A 20,500-nucleotide genomic window follows, 5' to 3' on the forward strand; every position below is an offset into this window, starting at 1 on the left:
TTGTCTCAGTGAAAATTCTATGATTGTATTCATAAATCCTTTTGGCTGCACAATAATAGTCCTAGGTGAATTTGGTCCATAATCCTCACTGAGAATTTAATTTTCCTTATGAACTCTGAACAAACCTAGAACTTGCCCAAATAGACATAACAAACTCGGTTCATAAGTCTATAAATGTATTCTAAATTGAAGTTTCACAAACATACTACTAGGTAGACAAAATCAAACGCATTTCCTTAATTATTATCTAAATATTTTAGCTGAAGTTGACCATGTACAGTGTACATTCTTTAGAAAATGAAGATACCACATTAGCTGCCTATCTTGACTGACTTTAAACATGTTGTAATGTATTAAATTTATCATTTGGTAAAAACCAGCAATTTCTAAAACCAATTTTTGAAAAAAAATAACATTTTTTACAGAGCATATAAAAAACACATGTACACGAACAAGTAAATGACAATTAAACATCATTAAAAACAATATGAATATGAGAAAATAGCTTTACACACAAGATGGCAGTACTTCACAGATGATGAAATTCCATTCCAGTTCATGATGATGGTGAAGTAGCACTGTTTACAATTCAGCAATGACGTAAAATGTCATCAGTTATAACCAACAGGTGGCCCTAATATTCAGTGAGTAATCTCTATATATGCTGTACACAATACAGCTTAAAATTTCCTCTGTTCAGAAACAAACAGCTTAAAATTTCCTCTGTTCAGAAACAAATGCCTCTATCTTCTGTATGGGTGGTATCCTTGGGCCGAGGACACCGAGGGCCTCTGGTATCCCCCGCCGGGCTGGGCAGCATATCCCCCAGCCTGTCCATCACCTTGACCTCCATATCCAGCTGCTGGTTGTGGGGCCACACCAAAACCTGGAGGATCTCCATATCCTGTAAATAGGCATATAACAATTTGAAAGATTTATCCTATGATGCATAAAGATAGTCTATAGAAAGATAATCTGACATATTTAATCAAAAACAGTCTAAATCCAACTCTGTTTTCTATATCTTGAACACAAATATTTTCAAATGAACATTCAAAATTTCTGTAAACTAGAAACAAGTGACATTCAAATAATAAGCATGGAGACAGCCTTTAACACACAACACTTGTGATTCCATGCTGGGTACAACTAGGCTTACCAGGGGCAGCAGGAGGTTGGGCTACAGGGGGTTGGGCATAAGGGTCAGGAACTCCCATGGGAACCTGGGCTCCTGCAAAGAACACCTTACCTATTAAATCTTCTCTGGTCATCTGCACCATTGTTCAGCTGACAAAAATTTAAACACTATAGATCCTCTACGGGCAAACATACATAGGAATATGCTTACCTGGGGCAGTGGCTGGCTGTGAAGTTGGAGCATAGGGGTCAGGCACAGCAGAAGCTGGTGTCTGTGGGGCTCCATATGGGTTATACGTGCTGTATCCTGCTTGAGCAGTTGTGGGTGTTGCTGGTTGGGATGGATCAGCGACTGCTACATCTACAATTTAATAATGGATTTCACAAAAATAACACAACCATCAATATCAGTGGTTGTACAGTTTTTGAAATTTCCTTTTTAAATATATGCATACCGGTAATTTATCAGCAAACGAGATAAAATGTTATGATCTTTATGGACAACAACGAATAAATTACACATTTTTTTACCACAGCTAAAAAATATAAGCTGCATATACAGTAGCCGAGTAGCATCATATATTAAAATGTTTGTACATTGAAATGTTTACACTAATATAGGTTACAAAATACATTTACTGTAATGTGACTGAGTATATTTACTGTAATGTGAGCTGTATGACTGAGTCCCCGGGGCTGGGGTATAACCGGGAGTAGCTGGGGCAGCAGCTGCTGCTGGAGGTTGTCCATAGGGACTGTAGCTGGGCTGGGCTGGCTGCTGGGTGGGGGGCTGGGCAGCAGCTGGCTGAGGGGCCACAGGGGAGCTGGCAGTGGCTCCCCACTGTGAATAGGCTGTGGTGGGGGGCTGGCTATATCCAGCCTGAGGAGACGCATATCCAGCATAGGACTGTTGGGTATCTGCAACGACAGGGTTAATATTGAAAGTTAATCAAATGAATGATTACTATTACACGAACTCATCAACTTGCAGATGGTCAAATGAATTATGCATCTACCTGCCAAAAAACTAATGCTCCTAAATTTTCATAAAAGTATCTGATAAAGAAGCTACTATATCTCAAAATAAAAGTCCACTGAATCTAGCATTCTTTGTTAAGTTTTAAAGAGAGTTTATATCCACAGAACGAATAAAACCTGCAGGAGGGGGCACTGCCTGTGGGGGTGCAGCGGACTGGGGTGGCCAGGCACCTGTCAAATCAAATGGTGGATTTTATCCTAATGAATTAACCAAAAATATAAACAGAAAGATTCTACAGGTTGGCAAACAGAAATCTGACATGCATTTGACAAACAGGAAGATGAGTTCCAGATACACAGCCTGTTAACTCTTACATAATACTTACCACAAACCAAACAGCATATTGTGCAATAAATGTAGAATTATATTCTCTTATAACAAAAAGGAACCCAAGTTGAAACTGAGCATCCACAATTGTTTTTTTCCAGATTCACAGTACCTTGTTGACCAGGTGATGCATTAGGGGGCTGTCCTCCCCACCCTCCTTGCTGATATCCCGGAGGAGACTGGTATCCTTGGTAACTGGGCTGTCAAAATGAAATGAAGGCTATTTAAGATCATACTACAGGTACCTAACTTATTTCCAACAACCCAAATTCCAGGGATGGGGTAATTGAAAAAAGTATTTGTAATTGAGTGTAATTAATTACATTTTTCAAAGTAATTGATAGTAATTTGTAATTGAGTCTGTCTTTAATTACAAGTAATTGAATGTATTTAAATACATTCCAAAAATATTGTGTATTTTCAATTACTTTTCAATTACATCTCAATTACTTTTTTTCCAAGTTTGAAATATAAAATAGGTGTCTTATAATGATATTGAAAAGATTTTATACATGTTTGGCATGGACTTTTGTTTATACAATAATTAAATGTCCCATAATTTTTCATATGTTTATACAGCATAACACACTGCCCAGGGCAATAGGTAAAGATCTAATTTTGTGGAGGTGTGAACTCCTCTAATACCCAAGAACCCCCATTGATTTTAGATTCAAGGGAGTCAAAATATCTCTTTCTTGTGAATTAAAGCAATTATTATTTGTATACTGATATGCTGTACTGCCGGAAGTTGTACTTTCTGAATAAACATAGTTTTAATATGTGAATAAAAATTAATTCACTCAAGAGAAAATATTATTCAGAACCAAAAATGAACTCAATGGTACTGAATGAATTTAATGTTAAAGAAAATTTTTCTAGAAATTTCTAAGAAATCTGATCTGAACTGAACTGTACAACCTTTAAAAACATAACCGTACATAAAGCTCTGTATATCTTAATTAATGCTGTTAATATATGTATATGTTCTCAAGATTTGAAAAAATAAAACTAAAGTATTTGAAATGTAATTAATTACATCTATCAAAGTAATTGAGAGTAATTAATTACATTTTAAAAAATCAATGTAATTGTAATTGCAAGTAATTGATAGAATTGTCAATGTATTTGAAAGTAATTAATTACTTTTCAAAGTAATTGACCCCAACTCTGCCAAATTCAATATCTCAAAGTCGTAATGGATCTCTATTGTTAGGTTTTAGCGAGAGGATTTACCTGTGGGGGTGGGCCTTGCTGTGGGGGGAACCCCTGTCCGGGTGGAGGTTGCTGCTGTTGATATCCTCCAGGCCCCTGGGGTGGGAATCCCATGTTCCCCATCGGGGGTCCTGGTGGGGGCGGTCCATGCGGGGGAGGACCCTGGTTCCAGTTCCCTCCCTGGTTCCAACCTCCATCCATTCCATGTGGAGGCCCCATCATGTCCTGTCCATGCCCTCTACGACCCCCATAGCCCCCCTGTTTATTATCTCGGCCGTCTCTTGGCTCGGCTCGTTTACACTCCACCTGAGGTTAAAAAGGATAACAATGAGGTTCAAAACAATTCTGCTCGAACGAAGTAAAAATGGGATCTAAAATATGACTATCCATATTTAATCTTAAGAGTACTAAATTTGTATTAACTTATGTAAGTAAAATTAATCCTTAATTCTAAGTGCTTATTTACACTTAAAATGATGATACTGAAGACTTATACTAATATTGTACATGGAATTATTTTATATTGAAATTCAAAAAATGAAAAAAAAAGATTCACACAAAAAATGACCATATGAATATACAATACAGAGAAGTGTCAAACAGGGAAATACACTATCTGCCTGTTTGTGGATCTTATCAAGATATTAGCATTTACCAAAGAAACCACTGTCTTGTGAGAATGTGATGAGTACAGATACTTCAAAGATCTTACCCAAAAACCTATCTTAGGAACACAAATTACCCATTCATTCTACAATAGACTAGTTACAAACAGAAAGGTTAATCTGGAAGCTACATGAGCTATACAATTTACTACAAAGTCTAGCTAACTATTCCCATTGTGTACAAGTTCATGCTTTATCCAATAACATAAATTCACACAAACTCTTTCTTCATGCATAACAGCTTAATTATAACTTAAGTGCAGTTGGGATGTGCTAATTTGGTAATGCCAATTAACTACCAGTCCATGTATTATATTAATGTTATAAATATTATCTTTAAGAACCATACACAGTATACATTTAGGTTGAAAGATTAGATAACATCCCTGATATTCAGGGTCTTTGGTTTTTAAGCTAGAGTATAAACCTAAATCTTATTGACTTTAACAAGCAGCTGAGTATAAGCACTAGGTGAAAACACTCGCACAACACCATACAGGTGTTATCAACAATGTTACAAGGTCATAACAAAGGGGGTCAAGCAAAAACCAGATAAAATATGTTGAATGCCACAGAAGTATTCATCTTAGCATTATCATATATTGAAATGAAAAAAAAACCTGGCATATAGTACATGTACCTTTCAATTCATGAATTTTTGTTTTAGGGTTTCAATTTTTAAATTACCAAAAGCATTTGTTGCCTGTTGCAAGCATGCCATGCTGTATTTATTTTTTAATTTCCTTGATGAACATGTAAAGGGGAGTTCAGGACAAGACAAGGCCAGAGTGGTATCTGACCACACCCTCGAAAGCTAGCACAGTGGATCCCATCTCTTGGCTACATGCACATTATACACCACACAGAGCAAACCATTCATACTTCTGAATAACTTTTAACATTTTCATTTCTGAGATGCAATTTCATTAATCGTAACAGATATTAAACAACATAATTTTATTGCTCATTTTTCCAATTAAATTGTATATTTTAAAACCCTAATCCTACTTTTCATTAGGTTATTACTTTAATTCTGTGGCTTTTTATGCATACAATATCAACCCATATTTAGTTTAAATAAACTTCTTTTTTATTTTATTGAAGCATTTTACTGCCTTCAAGTTTTATACTCGTATATAATAGGTACACTCAATATACGACTAAAACAAACTTCCATCACTACAGGTTTAATACCTACATAGTGCCACTAACAATATATACCTACATACATGTGTTATGTATCATTAGATAATCAGGACAATCTACTAGTAATTATCATATAAGACATGTAAGCTTCTCTATGATACACTATACCCGGTCTAACAACATCAAATACAGGACCAGCTCAGAGCAAACTTTTAAGTAAGGGTAAAAATAGAAAATTTAACTTATCAGATTAAAGCTTCCATATATAAGTATAGCAATATAGCTTAATATCTTACCATTTGACATGCCATTATTTTATGAAAAATGCAAATTACAAAACAGATTTTTTTTAAACCATTAAAAGTGGTTCATGATAGCTAAAAGTTTTCCATGATTTTGTGTAATGGTACTACTGGTATATTGAAACATCTTGGGTTTTAAGATTCCTCCAATTCCAAAAAAGAACTTGACTAAACTGCCAGACAAGATTTAGGCAGTTGTGATTTTACTGGCTTTACAAAAGGTCATACCGAGGCAAATACTTATGGATATTGTTACAACTTTCATAACATTTGTAGAGAACACATTTACTAACTCTGTCCCGAGTTTTTTGCTTCCACCACTTTTTACTTAAAATTTCGATAATCATAAATACCTTTATGCTCAAACTACGTTCATCCAATAACGTGAAAAAATGTCCAGATTATCTGTTTTGAAATGCCCCCTCTACCACTTCAGGTTTCAATACACAACGCAAAATAGAAAGTCTATGGGGATTTTGCATTGCATCAGCCATGAAATAGCCCAGATGATAATGTGAAAAATTGTACGAGGTATTCCGAGCGAGTTCCAAATGGTGAAAAGATGTAAACATTTCCCATCATAAATCTCCGTACGAAATTTATTTTCGTTCCTGTGAACTTTTATGAGTGAAAAATGATAATTGCTTAATGAAGATATCTTGGATATCTTCCCTTTTATCAATTTCAACAGTATTTCTTTCATAGATATGTGTATTTTTATTAAAAATCATCAAAAAGTGATGGATGCAATAACTTGGGACAGACTATAGTCTATTATGTATTCTATTGTAAGTTTGAGAGATCATCAAAATTTAAGTCTATACTTATCGTAAATTACTAATTTCTACAAAAATTAATGAAATTGGCCATGATCATAGATGCCATGCCAGAAAGTTGACAGAGGCATCTGCTCTGAGGTATCTTTAATATCAGTACATGCTATAATTTTTTTTTCTATGAATAATATTGTTAAGAAAAAAATTGTGAAAAATGAAAGTAAAAAAATCTTGTTTTCAGGTCAGGTTGATGCCCATAAAATAATAAACTAAGCTTGAAAAGACTGTACCAAGTACTGCATAATTATATACACAACATAGAGCTAAATAAGAGATGTAATAATTGATATTGCTATAATTAAACACCACTTGTAAACACCGAAATTGTCAGGTACCCATAATAAAAAAACTATAACCAAATGTAAACTTGATAGCCCAAACTATAACTACTTGTACACTATATTTTGCTGTTTGTCTACAAACATTATAACTACCCGGTATACTCTGTTTATCAAACTCCATGCCTAGTTTACCTCATCATTCTCAATTTACCAAAAAATCTTAATGCCAAAATTAGGTTCTTATAAATTTTTCATAATTGTCAAACTGCAAAATCCACACTATTCCACATAAGCACTTAAAAAATAAATTTTAATACAAAGGAGTTTTGCATCAGTATCATGATCAGGCCTAGAGAAGCTGAAAAAATTTTCAGGTGCTGAAAAAAAGGGAGTTGAAATTAATAAAATGTATACTAAGAACCTGTTTTCCATTGATGTTTATAAAATGTTCTGCACAAACTTGATCTACTGCATCTTCTGACTCGAAGGTCAAAAATCCAAAGCCTATTTGGTTAAAAGGTGGAAAAATTAGTCTTCAAGTAATACAAACATACCATGAATATATAGCTTCATTTAAGTCCTGTTAAAAACAGTTCCATCAATTTTAGTTCATGTTGTGCAAATACACATGTATGGATGGTTTCTCTTCCTAACAATTTTGTAGGTATGCGATTCAAGGCCAAAATAAAATTATTGTTGCTTGGAATTGCCTCACGCTTCATTGAAATACCCCCCACTGATTTATTAGCAAAAAATAAAAACCTTTTTTTTTTATTAGAGATTTTTCATTTTTCACCAATTTTTTATTTAAACTTCAAGTTTGAAAAAACAAATCCCTCCCTCTTTCCTGGCTCTAGAAACCTCCACGCGGCAATTCCAAACAAACATTTTAAGGAAGGCCCAATGGACAGTCGTTTCCAATATAATAATGTAAAATGAAGCGTTGACCCTCTTAGTCCTTTACAGATGAACAAGTCAAATTAAAGCTACACAACTTGATATAAATCTTCCTTAAAAAATTACCAGCACTTTAATATTAAGGTGCAATTCTAAAATTGTAAAATGGACCAAATTTTTCTTGATAAAAATACAGATAAGTTGTTTGCCTGGCAGATGAAAATTTAACATTACTTTATGCAGTAAAGAGCATTAAAAAAAACTGCCATGAGTATGGTTTCAGACAACTATAATTATGAACATTAACAATCATCTCACTGACTGCTCTCACATTTTACAAGAATTCTACATCATTTAGGCATGTAACAGCAAATGTGTAGTCTAATTAAAAATTTATATTTACAAACACTTAATTTTCACAAGTCAAATCTTTCATATAACATTAAAAACAAATTAAATTACTATTTTTAACCATATGTTAACTATTTTTATGGATGTCTAATAATTAGAATACATTTTTTATTATACTGTATCATTCCTTATCAGAACACATAGAACTTCATGTATATCAAGAGATATAGCATGCATTTCTTAACTTGAAAAATTATCCTAATCATTAGCTGAAATTCTGGCAAATAGATATATTGATATAACAAAATAAAAAAATCACAGTAAACAAATATAACCACAACTTTCTAGAAACAACATCAACTTGTGAATACTCCTATGAATGCACTGCTATGTATTAATAGCTTGTCCTTTGCTTTTAATAAATGCAAATCATAGCGTTCAAGAATACTGCACATATACCAATTACTTTACCTATCAGTAAATAAGATTCAGATGATACAAATGGGGTTTTGCAATTACCACATGCTTGTATAGTACTTATCACAAGTCAAATAGGGTCACCTTAAAATGATTATAATATAAATACAATAAATTTAATAAATACATGATGTTATAGTAAAATGTACATATATGTATATATATGTACATTTAAAAGTACTTTCAAAACGAATCTCTTATGGAATAATGTTAGATAAATTATAGCAATGAGAGAAAAAAATACATGATTCAGGTAAGTTTAATCAATCTTCAACTAATTCTGATATACCCTTGTAAAGAATAACCACAAAATAATGTCTTGCATGTATTTAAAAATGTTGTCTATTTGAAAATTTCAAAGTTCTGATTGTTATGAAAAAGAATCTAATTTGTTTAATGATTCAATATTCATTGGAGTTAGACACTTATACTCTGTCCCAAGATATCCTCCACTCCCATTTTGTTTAATTACTAGATATTAGTAAATACCGCAGGGTTCCAATGATGTTCATTCAAAAGTATGAAAAATTTCCAAGATTTTTCTTATGAACATCCCCTCTAGCTTTTCAGCTTTCAATACAAAGCTTAAAAATGTGATGTCTACTGGGATTTTGTATTACAACAGACCTGGATTATAACGTAAAACTGTGCGAGGTATTCCGAAAGACATTCGAATACAGTAAAGATGTCAACATTCCCCAATATAAATCTCCGTAGGAAATTAGTTCTTGTTCCTGTGATTTTTTCCGAGTGAAAAATGATAATGTGTGAATGATATTATCTTGGATATTTTCCCTTTCATCTATTTAATTGCACTAGGTATGTGTATTTTTATTTAAAATCGTCCAAATCTGCTGCATAGATATCTTGGGACAGACAATAGACATTTTAAACTTTGAAATATGCTTTGTCAATTGTCACAAAATCAAATCCCCTTAAGGAGAAAATAAATGATCATGATTCTCCATAACTTCAAATTTTACTGTGGCACATAGTGATTTAAAAGTTTTTTTATAGAGATTAATTATATTTTAATTTAAATTCAAACTTTAAACCCTTGTAATAATAACAATAACATATTTTAAAGGAGAAATTAACTGCATCTCAGATATATTTTACTATTTGGCAAGAAGTTTAACAAGGTGCTTTAACACAGCAAAAACGCTTATGGAAAACCCTGATGAATGAATAAATTAGTAAATGAATAGAATATATATATATATATAAGGCCACATAAAATTAATATTTAGACTCTCATCCTGATTTGCTAAAAATATGGGGCAGAAAAAAAATCTTTTTCACCATTCATGTACTAGAAATGAGTACGCAAACCCATTTGTAATCTTTTAATTTCATTTAAATTTGACTTAACTGTTAATGCATTAAGACATTTGTATCCTTATAATAACAAACATGTTAAGCAGCCATTAAAATGTTTCGAATATTTTGCATACCGAGTCCGTTTTTTTTTCCAACAAAATTTTTCCACACAATTTTTTTTTTCAAAATGAAATAAAATACATTGGGGCAGGAAATTTTCAGAGGGGCGGGCAGGGTTGAAAGTCTAAAAATTAATTTCATGTGCCCTAATATGAATTATATTACTTTGAAGTAACATAAGTGAAAATCGTGACTTGCCAACAATCACCTAAGGCCAAAAAAAATTAATGATTTGTTTCTCAGGCACCGCCGCATCAGTAAAATCATCGCCGCATCAAACTTTTTTATCGTCATTTTTCCGGATTTTTTATATCTTATCATTATCGGTTTTCTCTATTATAGAATCTATGTAAACAAACGCTCAGAACAAATGCTTGTCTCTGTCAGTGAAAAACGTAATTTTATCTGAAACATCTACCCAGTGACCAACCTAGGGGGCTACCTGGGCTAAATACAACTTTATGTAGATATGATTACTCGCTTTGTGGTCGGTAACTTCGCCAGAATTTCCTCAGAAAGAGAGGTTGAAGTTGCCCTGTATTCTGAGTTCACGATCGTGAAAGTTAACTCCAAATGCAATAAAATGATAATCATCTTATTCAAAAGACATTTTCATAGCCTAAGTTAATCCCTGTTGTGATTAATAACTAGCGACTGTCTTATCTTCATAGGTTATAAATACGGTTTATGCAACCACATACTGTGCACTGAAAATTACAACCGATGTTTATAACTTTAGGTGCTGATATTATATACAATTAGTTGGTAACTTGTAATTAATTAATAACTCTGCCAAGTTAGGGCTAAAATAATCATGAAACCGTTTTTCTACAGTTATCTTTAACTACAAAATTCTCTACAACCAACTATATGACAGTTGTAATTGGGTCAAAGGGTTGGACTAATACCTCCAAAATACACTTAAACACATAGACTACTTTTATTTGTCACTTAGCCAACACAATTACGAAACATTTCAGCTACAAAATGTATGAATACACATAATAAATTAAATTTTAAAAATTGGATAAGATTTTAAATTTTTTAGGAGTTGTTTTAATTGACTTGCTTCTAATCAAATTCAAATTAAGGTTGAATCTGTGTATAAATGTATTATCATTAGCATTATGCCATTGTCAAAGAATGGAAGTCTACCTGATTTCTCAAATTTCTCCCAATTTTTCTGTGAGGGAGAACTTCAGAAGTGAAGTCTCCCTAAACTAAGTTTGCTCTGGGTTGCTCCCTGTTAACACAACCACTGAAATTTCTTTGTTATCTTCAGAAATTGAAGCCTCTGTGATATTGCATAGAAACAGGAATAAAGGACACTTGTATTGTTTGAGAATTTTATGATGACTTATTTACTTTTCCTTGATTTCTGTCCTCAAGGCACAGAAGATTGATAAGAAAACACCCCCAAATGAATGCTTTATTTGATGAATTTTTATATGGCAAATCAACTAGTAAAATGCCATAAGAAGTCCCCTATTTCAGTTTAGACTTCTGTTTTACTGTGGAATGGAAAGATGGGCCGCAAAATGAAACAGGGGCATAAACCATTTGTCTTGTTTGTTCATCTGCAAAAACTCAACCTTATAAAAAGAAACTGAACAGTTTAAACTAAAAAGAACAAATTAAAACAAATGTTTAAACTTTGCCAATGTATGAGCTTGATGAATATCTGCTGATGAGTACACAAATAAATCATATAATATGGGTCACAGTCATTGTAAATTTTGTGTAAAGAAAAAAAAAAAAAAAAAAAAAAACCTGCCTGCCTCATCAAAATTTCAAAATTTTGGCCCGAGAAACTAATGATTAATTTTTTTTGGCCTAACGGGCTGAATTATATAAGCTAAGATTTTTTAAATGCTCATCACAACATGCAAAAGTATTTGAACCATTTATTTTATCTACAAAAAAATTCTATACATTGAAAGACTGAATGTAAACAAAGTTATGATATCAAAGCTGACATGGCGCACACTGAATTATCAGTACCAGAGAGACAAGCGGCTGCGGGCGATCATTGTCAAAGCAATATGATAAATCTAATCAGAAGCTGTCATGTTTTGCCACATCAGACCTGTTAACCCTCCATAGAGCAGCTTAGAATTTTGTATTCATTACACTGCAAGCTCTGATACTTAATGGTACCATTTCCCTTTTAAACAAAGAAATGAACCATATTTCCTTATCTACACGGATTCAACAACATGCTGTTAAAACACTTGATAACTGTACACTGCATGTATTTAAACTGTGAAAAGTAAAAGTTAATATTGCTATCAAGTATAAAATTATTTGCCAGAATTTCAGCAGTTTCTAAGGAGTAGTAGAGCAAACTTATCCTTAATTAAAAGATTACTTACATAATTGTAATGTTTACATAAATTTACATGTAAATACATAACAACAAAAGTAACTAGATGTTCCTTATGTTACAATGAATGAAAACAACTTTTTATTAAAATTAAGACTTTTAAAAATGCATCACAAGTGAAAATGCAGTATAATGTACTTAAACTTCCAATATAAAAAAGTACTTAATTTAATACAGTATCCATTAATCTAAGAAATGAATAAACAGATGGGAAAATCCACCTTAAATGTCTTACCTCTGGACTTTTTATTTTGCTGATCAATCATTATGTTGACATCCAGAACCTTTCCATATTTTCCAAAGAAGTTCCTGAGGAAATCTTCGTCGACGTTGGGAAGACCCCCCATGAATATCTTTTTGTCCTTGTCTCCACCCCCACCACCCCCTCCCCCTCCACCATGTCCTCTTCCACCTCCATCCTTTGGTCCCTAAAAATAAATAACATAATTAATTGTAACCGTACATTATAAGAAAATCAAACTGGATCATGGGCATACATATATCTGGTCAACAGACCTATTGTCCAGTAGGCCTAATTCTGTAATTGTTCATCTATTAAAATCTTTATGTCTTTGAAAGGAGAAATTTGAGAAATTGGAAAGATACTGGTATGATTTCTTCACTTATATCATACTTTCAAATAACCAATATCTGTTAAGAAAATCAAATAATAGCTACAAATGAATATGCACAAACCTTATTTGCTGCCTTGGGATTGCATGGCTTGGCATCAACCTAATATATTTTGCAAATAAAATGTTTATTATTATATGATTTCTTGTAAAATTGTAGATTTATTCATTAGATATTATATATATTTAAAGTAGGCCTATAAAGTAGTGTTTCAATGTGCACCTGTCTGCCATCAATTGTATGTGGAGCAGCAGAGAGGACTGTGTCTACACACTGTGCATCATTAAATGTGACAAAACCAAATCCACGTGACTTCCCAGTCTGTTGATTCTTCATGACCACACAGTCGATGACTTCTCCATACTGACTGAAGAAGTTCAGCAGAGAATCTAAATGAAAATAGAGATTTTACAGCCACACTCCGACAGATTAAAAATTGAATCAGATACATAAAGCAGTATTTTTTACTTATATAAAGATGCAGGACTTTGGTTCCTTTCAACCGTTTCCACCTTTTTCTTTATACTGAGCGCAGCAAGAGGCGGGCGAAGCCCGCCTCGCGAAGCGAGGATTAATGGTAACATGTATATATATAAGAAAATCGGTGAAAAATGAAAGTTGAATCAGGGGTACTAAGGCCAAAAAAAATTTCTTCCAGCCCTGGGCGCCGCCATATTAAAGTTAGTTCGATCATGAATTGACTGGTACTTATCGATGTTTATTGCCCCTAAACTCGATTTAATAAGTTCCAGTGTTTCAATAGAAGGTAGTTTGAATTAAAAGATATTAAAAAGGAAACCAGATAAGTTTCAATAGTGCTTCAATCAAGAAACACGACTTGTTCTATGTATCTCTTATCAAATTATCAGATGGAAAATAAAAACATTAACGTCAAAGAACTGATCTTTAAGATTCTGAATAAAGTATTCAATTTTATTACATTGGCATTCATATAAATTAAATTGATGAACAATGAAAGAAGAAATTAAAAAAAAATCGGAATCACGTAAGTCTCTTTGGCTATTTCCGAAGACGTTTTACGTCTGAAATATGACGTCATAATGTAGACTGAGCACGCGACGTTTAGTTTAACTTTGACGAATGATTTGAGTAGGCAACCTTGCTGGATCCTACTGTGTGCGTTTTAAATAGATTTATAATACAAAAATCAAACTGCACTCGGTCCAACGGTCACACTGTTTACATATTACATGTATGTGACGTGTGATTGCATATTGTAAGACGGGAGTTGGGGGGGGGGGGGGGGGGATTAGAAGTACTAAGCATACCTTGGTCTGTATCCCAGCTTAATCCACCAATGAACAGCTTTCTAAAATAAAAAACGTTATATTTTTAGAAATAGTCCGATGGTTAAATATTTAAAAATATACTGTTTATTTGGCCTATATGCGACATTAGAGGGTTGAAGTACAATTATAACGAACCCATCGTATGGCGTAACGTTACGGCGTAAGTCGCATTGTAATTTCGTCGTTACTGCAAGCAATGTTTGTGTAAATACAGATGTAAATGCATTTAAAAAACAAAATCGTGAATTCTTTACATACCCTGCTTCATTTCTTGGAATGCCGTTTGAATTTTTGTTGAATCCTCGATGCATGATGCCAAAGTAAAATGGCTACCTTGCCGGAAATGCCGATAGAAATGTCTAATTGCAGGAAGTTAGTCAAAATATGAAAATCAGTATTGTTTTCAAATATATATTTAAATAAAATATATCAAATATATTTTTAACAGTTTAAAATTTATCCAAGTTTTCTTGTTTTTACAATTAATGTTTTTTCTTCGTTTAGTACGTATATACTTTCTCATTATTCATTAAATTACATTTCAACGTTTGGTAACTCTTGTTGTAAGTTAGCCTAATTTTAACGGTAAAAATGGTTGGTGGATCACAAAGTTCTAAGCAAAGGGACTTAAACGTTCTCATTGAAAATAAAGTTTTTATTATCTTATACTGTAAAAAGTGACATTCTTGTGTCAAACGGAAAATCGCCATTTCCAACGTATTTAGTTTAAAGACTACATCAGAAAAGAGCAGACGACAATGGACACTTCACTCCTTTTGAGGTAGGCCTATAGCTTCATTTTTTTCAGAACTTACCATTACTTATCATGCGGTCAGTGGTTTTTTGTGTTTTTTGGTATGAGAAAAAAATGCTATTTTATGGAAAAAAGGATACAATATTGCTTTCATTGATTATTTTTTGATTAACGTTACATGAAACGATATCAGTTGTTTTCATACCGTACAGTATACATGTAGAAGATATCTCAGTTATAATTAATATCAGATAAGAATACTTTATTTCCATAAGAGCTTTCAACTTTGGGTATAAACCAAAGTTGAGTATCAATATTGCAATGTAAACTGTACTGCTGTCATGTTACATTGTACATGTACGTTCGTTAGGCTTATGTAGCCCTACCTGCGAGTTTAATTTATCGTATTTTGCAGTCCACCATCTCTTCGGCGAGTTATCCTGCCGATGCCAGCATCCTTTACAAAGATTAACGCCGACCCACAACAGAATCACTTCTCACAAAGGGATTCCCATGAAAAACTACACAACCCTTCTCGCTGTGAAAAGGTTTTGTCATACGAAAAAATATCTTGATTTTTATATAATATGATTTGTTTTAACGCCAACTTGTTTTTTTTTTTTTTAGGCCTTTATGCATACTTTTGTTATAAATACCTATCAATTCAATTTCAATTTCTTTATTAACCAATTAAGGGCCCTCAAGGGGCAACATGAAGACTGTTGACATACAACATCCAATGAACATAAAACCTATCATAGAGGTCTGACTGAAAGGGGTGGGGGGGGGGGGGTGGATTGGTTATATAACAGTATTTTCCCGTTCAACTGTTAGTGGGTGCTTTTAGTTATTGAAGATTTCTTTTCCGTTAAGGCAGTCTAGGTTTAAAGAAGTGTATTGCAAATTCGTTAGAATCTTAAACCTTACATTTCTGTATATATATATATATATATATATATATATATACCTATATAAGTGCATGCAAACATTAAACTTTTCTATGATTTACATTCAAATTATTATCATAAAGAAAAATCATAGAATTTAACGCTGTTTAGCAGTGGAAACAAATGATAAACGAAACTACAACGTGCGGTCTGGGTGGACTGGGCAATCTATACGATTGGGGTTGGGGAAAGTACTATATATACAATGCGGTAGCTACCTAAAAGTTAATTTTTTACTTAGTATTTAAGAAAAAACCCTAAATGTATTTATTTGCAATGTAGCTTGAAAGACGCCACGCAAATATTCATTTTCTTTTTCCCTCCTCCCCGAAGAGTGTGTACTCTATGTATCTAGTTTTTGGAATGAACTGAAAAAGACGCTGGATGAAAAGTTTTTTAACAATTCCTTTCAGGTACCGAACAATGGCCACAGTTTTGAACCAGCACCAGCACACGATATTCCACTCCCTGCTTTGAATGGTAACTTCAGTTTAACTGCAGCAGCAGTGTCAACATTAAAAGTTAGAATATTGTGTAAAACCATTTTTTTCCTCAAAAATTCTTTTCTTAAAATACAAGACCTATTAATCAAGTAAGCCATGCATGTGTATTTCATCTTTAAAAGTCAGATGTAGATTTATTTTGTTATCACAAAGTGATAGAATGTGCCGAGTCCCTATTTTATTTTATTTTGACTCATTCTGTTTAAAGATTATTTTTACAGTTAATTTTTCTAAAATTCTAGTTATATAATTTCATATACACAGATTCCAACTTTTTTTTGCCGGTTTTGGTAACAGGATATCGCACAAGCTTGGATTTAGAGGGCGCTTTGGTTGACAAAGCCATAGAAAACGTGATGACGTTACCACAGGAAGTCCAAGAGGCTGTGTCCATGCAGAAGTTACAGAACAACGAAATCACAAGATGTGAAAAGTACCTAGCTACGATTCTGGTATGTGATGAAATACTAATTATAACATAACAAACAGAAAGGCCAATGAACATTTTGAAGAAAACCCAAAGAAAATAAATTATGCGCAACCTAGAATACTATTATCGATAATATTTATACACTCAACTACAACTTGACACTGAACTTTGCCAATTGCTGATTATAACATTAATAATTTTATTTTAATAAAAGCAGTCCCTAACCATTGAGTTGTTTTGACCGTATGACGGTAATTCATGTGTTAATTTTAACGAGCAACCGAAATGATTGCCATTAAGTGGGTTTTTTGCTAATTGCACCCCACACCAATTCATATTCTTACCAAGATACATGTTCTTCCTTTTGCTCCTTGCTAATGATATTGGACACGTTTCACTTTTTGCATTGCTGACAGATCACACTTCACTATTTTTATTACTTACGGAAATTTTAAATAGACGTTTGATTTGTAATTGAATGTAAATGAATGTGAAGGAGCCTGGTCACGTTTTAGGTGAAAATTCCAAATTGTATTCCTCCTTAGTTCAATTCTAAGCAATTTTCTTCATTCAAGTTGTCGAATTATAAGCGATATTAGCAATTCGCATTTAAATTGCAAAGTTTCATTAAAATCATGTTTTTTTTTGTTTTTTTTTTTATTATTATTTATAGGAGCAAGAAAGGAGAGGTAAAAGTTGTAATATTAAAATATATTTTGATTTTGCGTTATGTTGTTAATATTCGTATGAATATTATGACATATATTCAGAAGCATTGTTTCTAAAGGAAACTTATTTATAAATACCTTGAAAATAGTCAGATTTAAAAAAAATGGTAAGAACAATTTAGATATAATTTGTAGTCGTATATTTATTCCTACGCCAGAGTTCAATAAGACCGATTCGCTGTCATTAATTATCAAAGCGCCATTCTTGGGGCCTAGACTTTATTATCAGATCTATTTGTTTGTTAAAAAATTGCTTGGGTACGATTTTCCAAAAATATTTCGATTACTGTACATAATGCATCGAATAGTTTGATAGCGTTAATTCTATCTTTAGATATTACACATTATTCATTTGGGGTTTTCCGTCCATAGCTCGGAATTCTTCTTGGAAAAGCCCAAGAATTCGTATTAGAAAAAAATGTGCGTTATTATTCAAATACAGCTAAGAAACTACTTGCCCTGCGAAATTACATATAGTTGATTTTGAAATAAACAATAATCAATAAAGTCAACTCCTGTCAGTACTTCAGAACTTTGATTCAGTTTTGATAACATGTTTTGTTGATTGACATTATTCAAACGATTTTTTTTTATTCCTTTGTTTGTATCAACTTATTTCAGAAGTTTAATTTTGTAAAAAAGAAAGAGGTTAAGAAGGATTCTTCATGGGAAAAATTTTGAGTTGTTGTAACAGAATTATGTTATTTATAAAACCATTACTGGTCGTTGATAAAATATAAAGTATTTCAATATAATCATTTGTAGCGGAGAGCAATAATGATGTCCTTTTACAAGAGATTTCTTCAATAGATCGCAAAATTTATTTTACGAAAGAATCGTTTGCTCGTAAAGAAAGGAGATGTTTTCAGCTCTCTAAAGGTTTGTCACGTGTGTTTTATTATAACCTCCAATGTTTATTTTGTTAAAACTCCTTAGAGATATACTTGTAATGTTTACGTAGGATCTCAATCATATTGCAGATATTGATGAGTTGATAGTTGAAGTCGAACACTTGAATCAAAAAAGGGAAGCTTCTGAAAAAGATTTGAGTGAGGAGCTCGGGTAAGTATGATGTAGAGTGCATTTAAATGACATCCCAGATTTCATCAGAATTACATCTTTACATAATTATTATTTTTTTATTCGTGAAATACGGTTACCTAGGTTTGATGACGGAAAGGAAAGCGTTATGAATGTCGAAAACCATGTGCTACATAACTCTAAATTGTGATTTTCTGCAAGATCTGTTCAAATACTGTTTGCATTCTAAATCCTTTGATGTATACTCGGTATCCTTTGATTTATATTCCAAATGCAACCATGTGATTGCAAATATATATCTCTATTTGTACAATGTCTTGACTATGTGAGTGATCTTGATATACGGCGTGTATTTAAGGATGATACGTTGTTACGAGGAGAAAATGAGCGATTTCAGACTTCAAACAGAGGAGAGCGAGTCTTCTTCAGATTCTTTCAAGGACTGGAAAGACACTCGTGAGCGCATCAGACTTCTTCAGCTGGAAAGTGAGCGACACCTCATGATCTTTTAATCATTAAAGATCTAATGTACAGAGTATACAGCTGATACACCAGACACATTGATTTGTACTACATATGTATTTGAATGAAGTTATTGTGGTTGAGTTTCTTATTCATGCAGTAAACCAGTCTCAAGGAGAGCCCTCGAGCAAAGAAACCTTGGAGAGCTTCAAAAGAGAAATTGGAGGCCAAATAAACGAAGTCAGACAATTAATATCAGAGGATGAAAGGCTAATTGCGGATAAGTATTCCCAAGTAAGCAGAAATGTGATTGAATTTTGCCCTTGAAATAAATAACAATTACTAAAATGATTTAAACGACGCTATGTAAACATACACTATAATAAATGTATTTGTAAAATGACAGTACATATTATTGGGTATTCTTGTCCAACATTTTATATGCATAATGCATCCAAACCAATCTACAATTCATATTATACTTCGAAGATTTCAGAAGAAAAGAAACTACAAGAAAATACGTGCAAGAGTCTTCAAGTCTTAGAAGTTTGTATACACAACAATAATTTAAGCAGACAAAATGTGTTTTGTTTTATGTTACTACTGTTGTTTGATTCCCTCCAGATTGCTATACACAAAATTATAAACATGATGTTATCATTTTAAAATTATTCTAGAAAAGAAATGCCGCCCAGCTGCTTCGAATTAAGAAACAGGTTAAAGAAGCCCAGTTAAGGAACCGTGCTTGGAACAGTCAAATACAGCAACTGGAACAGAGTATCTCCTTGCTGCAGGAAAAAATAAAGACCTCATAAGACAGTTGAAAGGTGTTTTTATAAGTATCAAATTTATAATGATGCTATGATTCTGGAGGGAAATCTAGAATCTTTTTGGGGTTGTAATGTTTTTAACTTTAATGTTTGAAGATTTAGCGTACTTGTAAGATAGGTAAATACTAGTAGTTAAATATTATTCAATATTTTGGACTTTTTTCTATTAAATACCATACAGCTAATGAAATACATTCCACAATACAAGTGAAACTTTATATTTCTTGAAATATATTCTTAAATGTTAATCCTATCTATAAATAACAATCTATTTTAACAATCCCATGTCTAGTGTTGACAGGTTAAACTTTGAATTTATGTCCACATGCTTTTATGAATCTTAAAACCCGCAGTCGCCTACCTATTGAC

General features: G+C 32.8%; 2 protein-coding genes across 5 annotated transcripts; one reads left to right on the plus strand and one right to left on the minus strand.

The window, feature by feature from the left end:
* Positions 1-163: 163 nt before the first annotated feature.
* Positions 164-14,794, minus strand: LOC128178217 (DAZ-associated protein 1-like). Of its 4 annotated transcripts, XM_052845270.1 has the most exons (13): positions 14,695-14,794; positions 14,416-14,456; positions 13,349-13,515; positions 13,190-13,228; positions 12,729-12,921; positions 7,367-7,449; positions 3,737-4,021; positions 2,616-2,703; positions 2,293-2,346; positions 1,801-2,055; positions 1,349-1,498; positions 1,160-1,231; positions 164-904 (listed from the first exon to the last, which is right to left on the minus strand). In XM_052845270.1, the coding sequence occupies exons 1-13, from the start codon at positions 14,745-14,747 to the stop codon at positions 744-746; spliced, it is 1,641 nt and encodes a 546-aa protein (XP_052701230.1). In that variant the 5' UTR covers positions 14,748-14,794; the 3' UTR covers positions 164-743. The 4 variants fall into 4 exon arrangements, with proteins under 4 accessions (XP_052701230.1, XP_052701231.1, XP_052701232.1 ...); XM_052845271.1 differs by lacking the exon at positions 2,293-2,346 and having other exon boundaries at positions 14,695-14,785; XM_052845272.1 differs by lacking the exon at positions 1,160-1,231 and having other exon boundaries at positions 14,695-14,785.
* Positions 14,795-14,999: 205 nt separating this feature from the next.
* Positions 15,000-20,242, plus strand: LOC128178218 (plasticin-like). Its single transcript, XM_052845275.1, has 11 exons — positions 15,000-15,217; positions 15,606-15,738; positions 16,551-16,617; positions 16,938-17,092; positions 17,744-17,759; positions 18,564-18,677; positions 18,779-18,860; positions 19,198-19,325; positions 19,462-19,595; positions 19,791-19,847; positions 19,979-20,242. The coding sequence occupies exons 1-11, from the start codon at positions 15,195-15,197 to the stop codon at positions 20,114-20,116; spliced, it is 1,047 nt and encodes a 348-aa protein (XP_052701235.1). The 5' UTR covers positions 15,000-15,194; the 3' UTR covers positions 20,117-20,242.
* Positions 20,243-20,500: the final 258 nt, after the last annotated feature.

Source organism: Crassostrea angulata, chromosome 3, assembly GCF_025612915.1.
Source record: "Crassostrea angulata isolate pt1a10 chromosome 3, ASM2561291v2, whole genome shotgun sequence".
Lineage (NCBI taxonomy): Eukaryota > Metazoa > Mollusca > Bivalvia > Ostreida > Ostreidae > Magallana > Magallana angulata.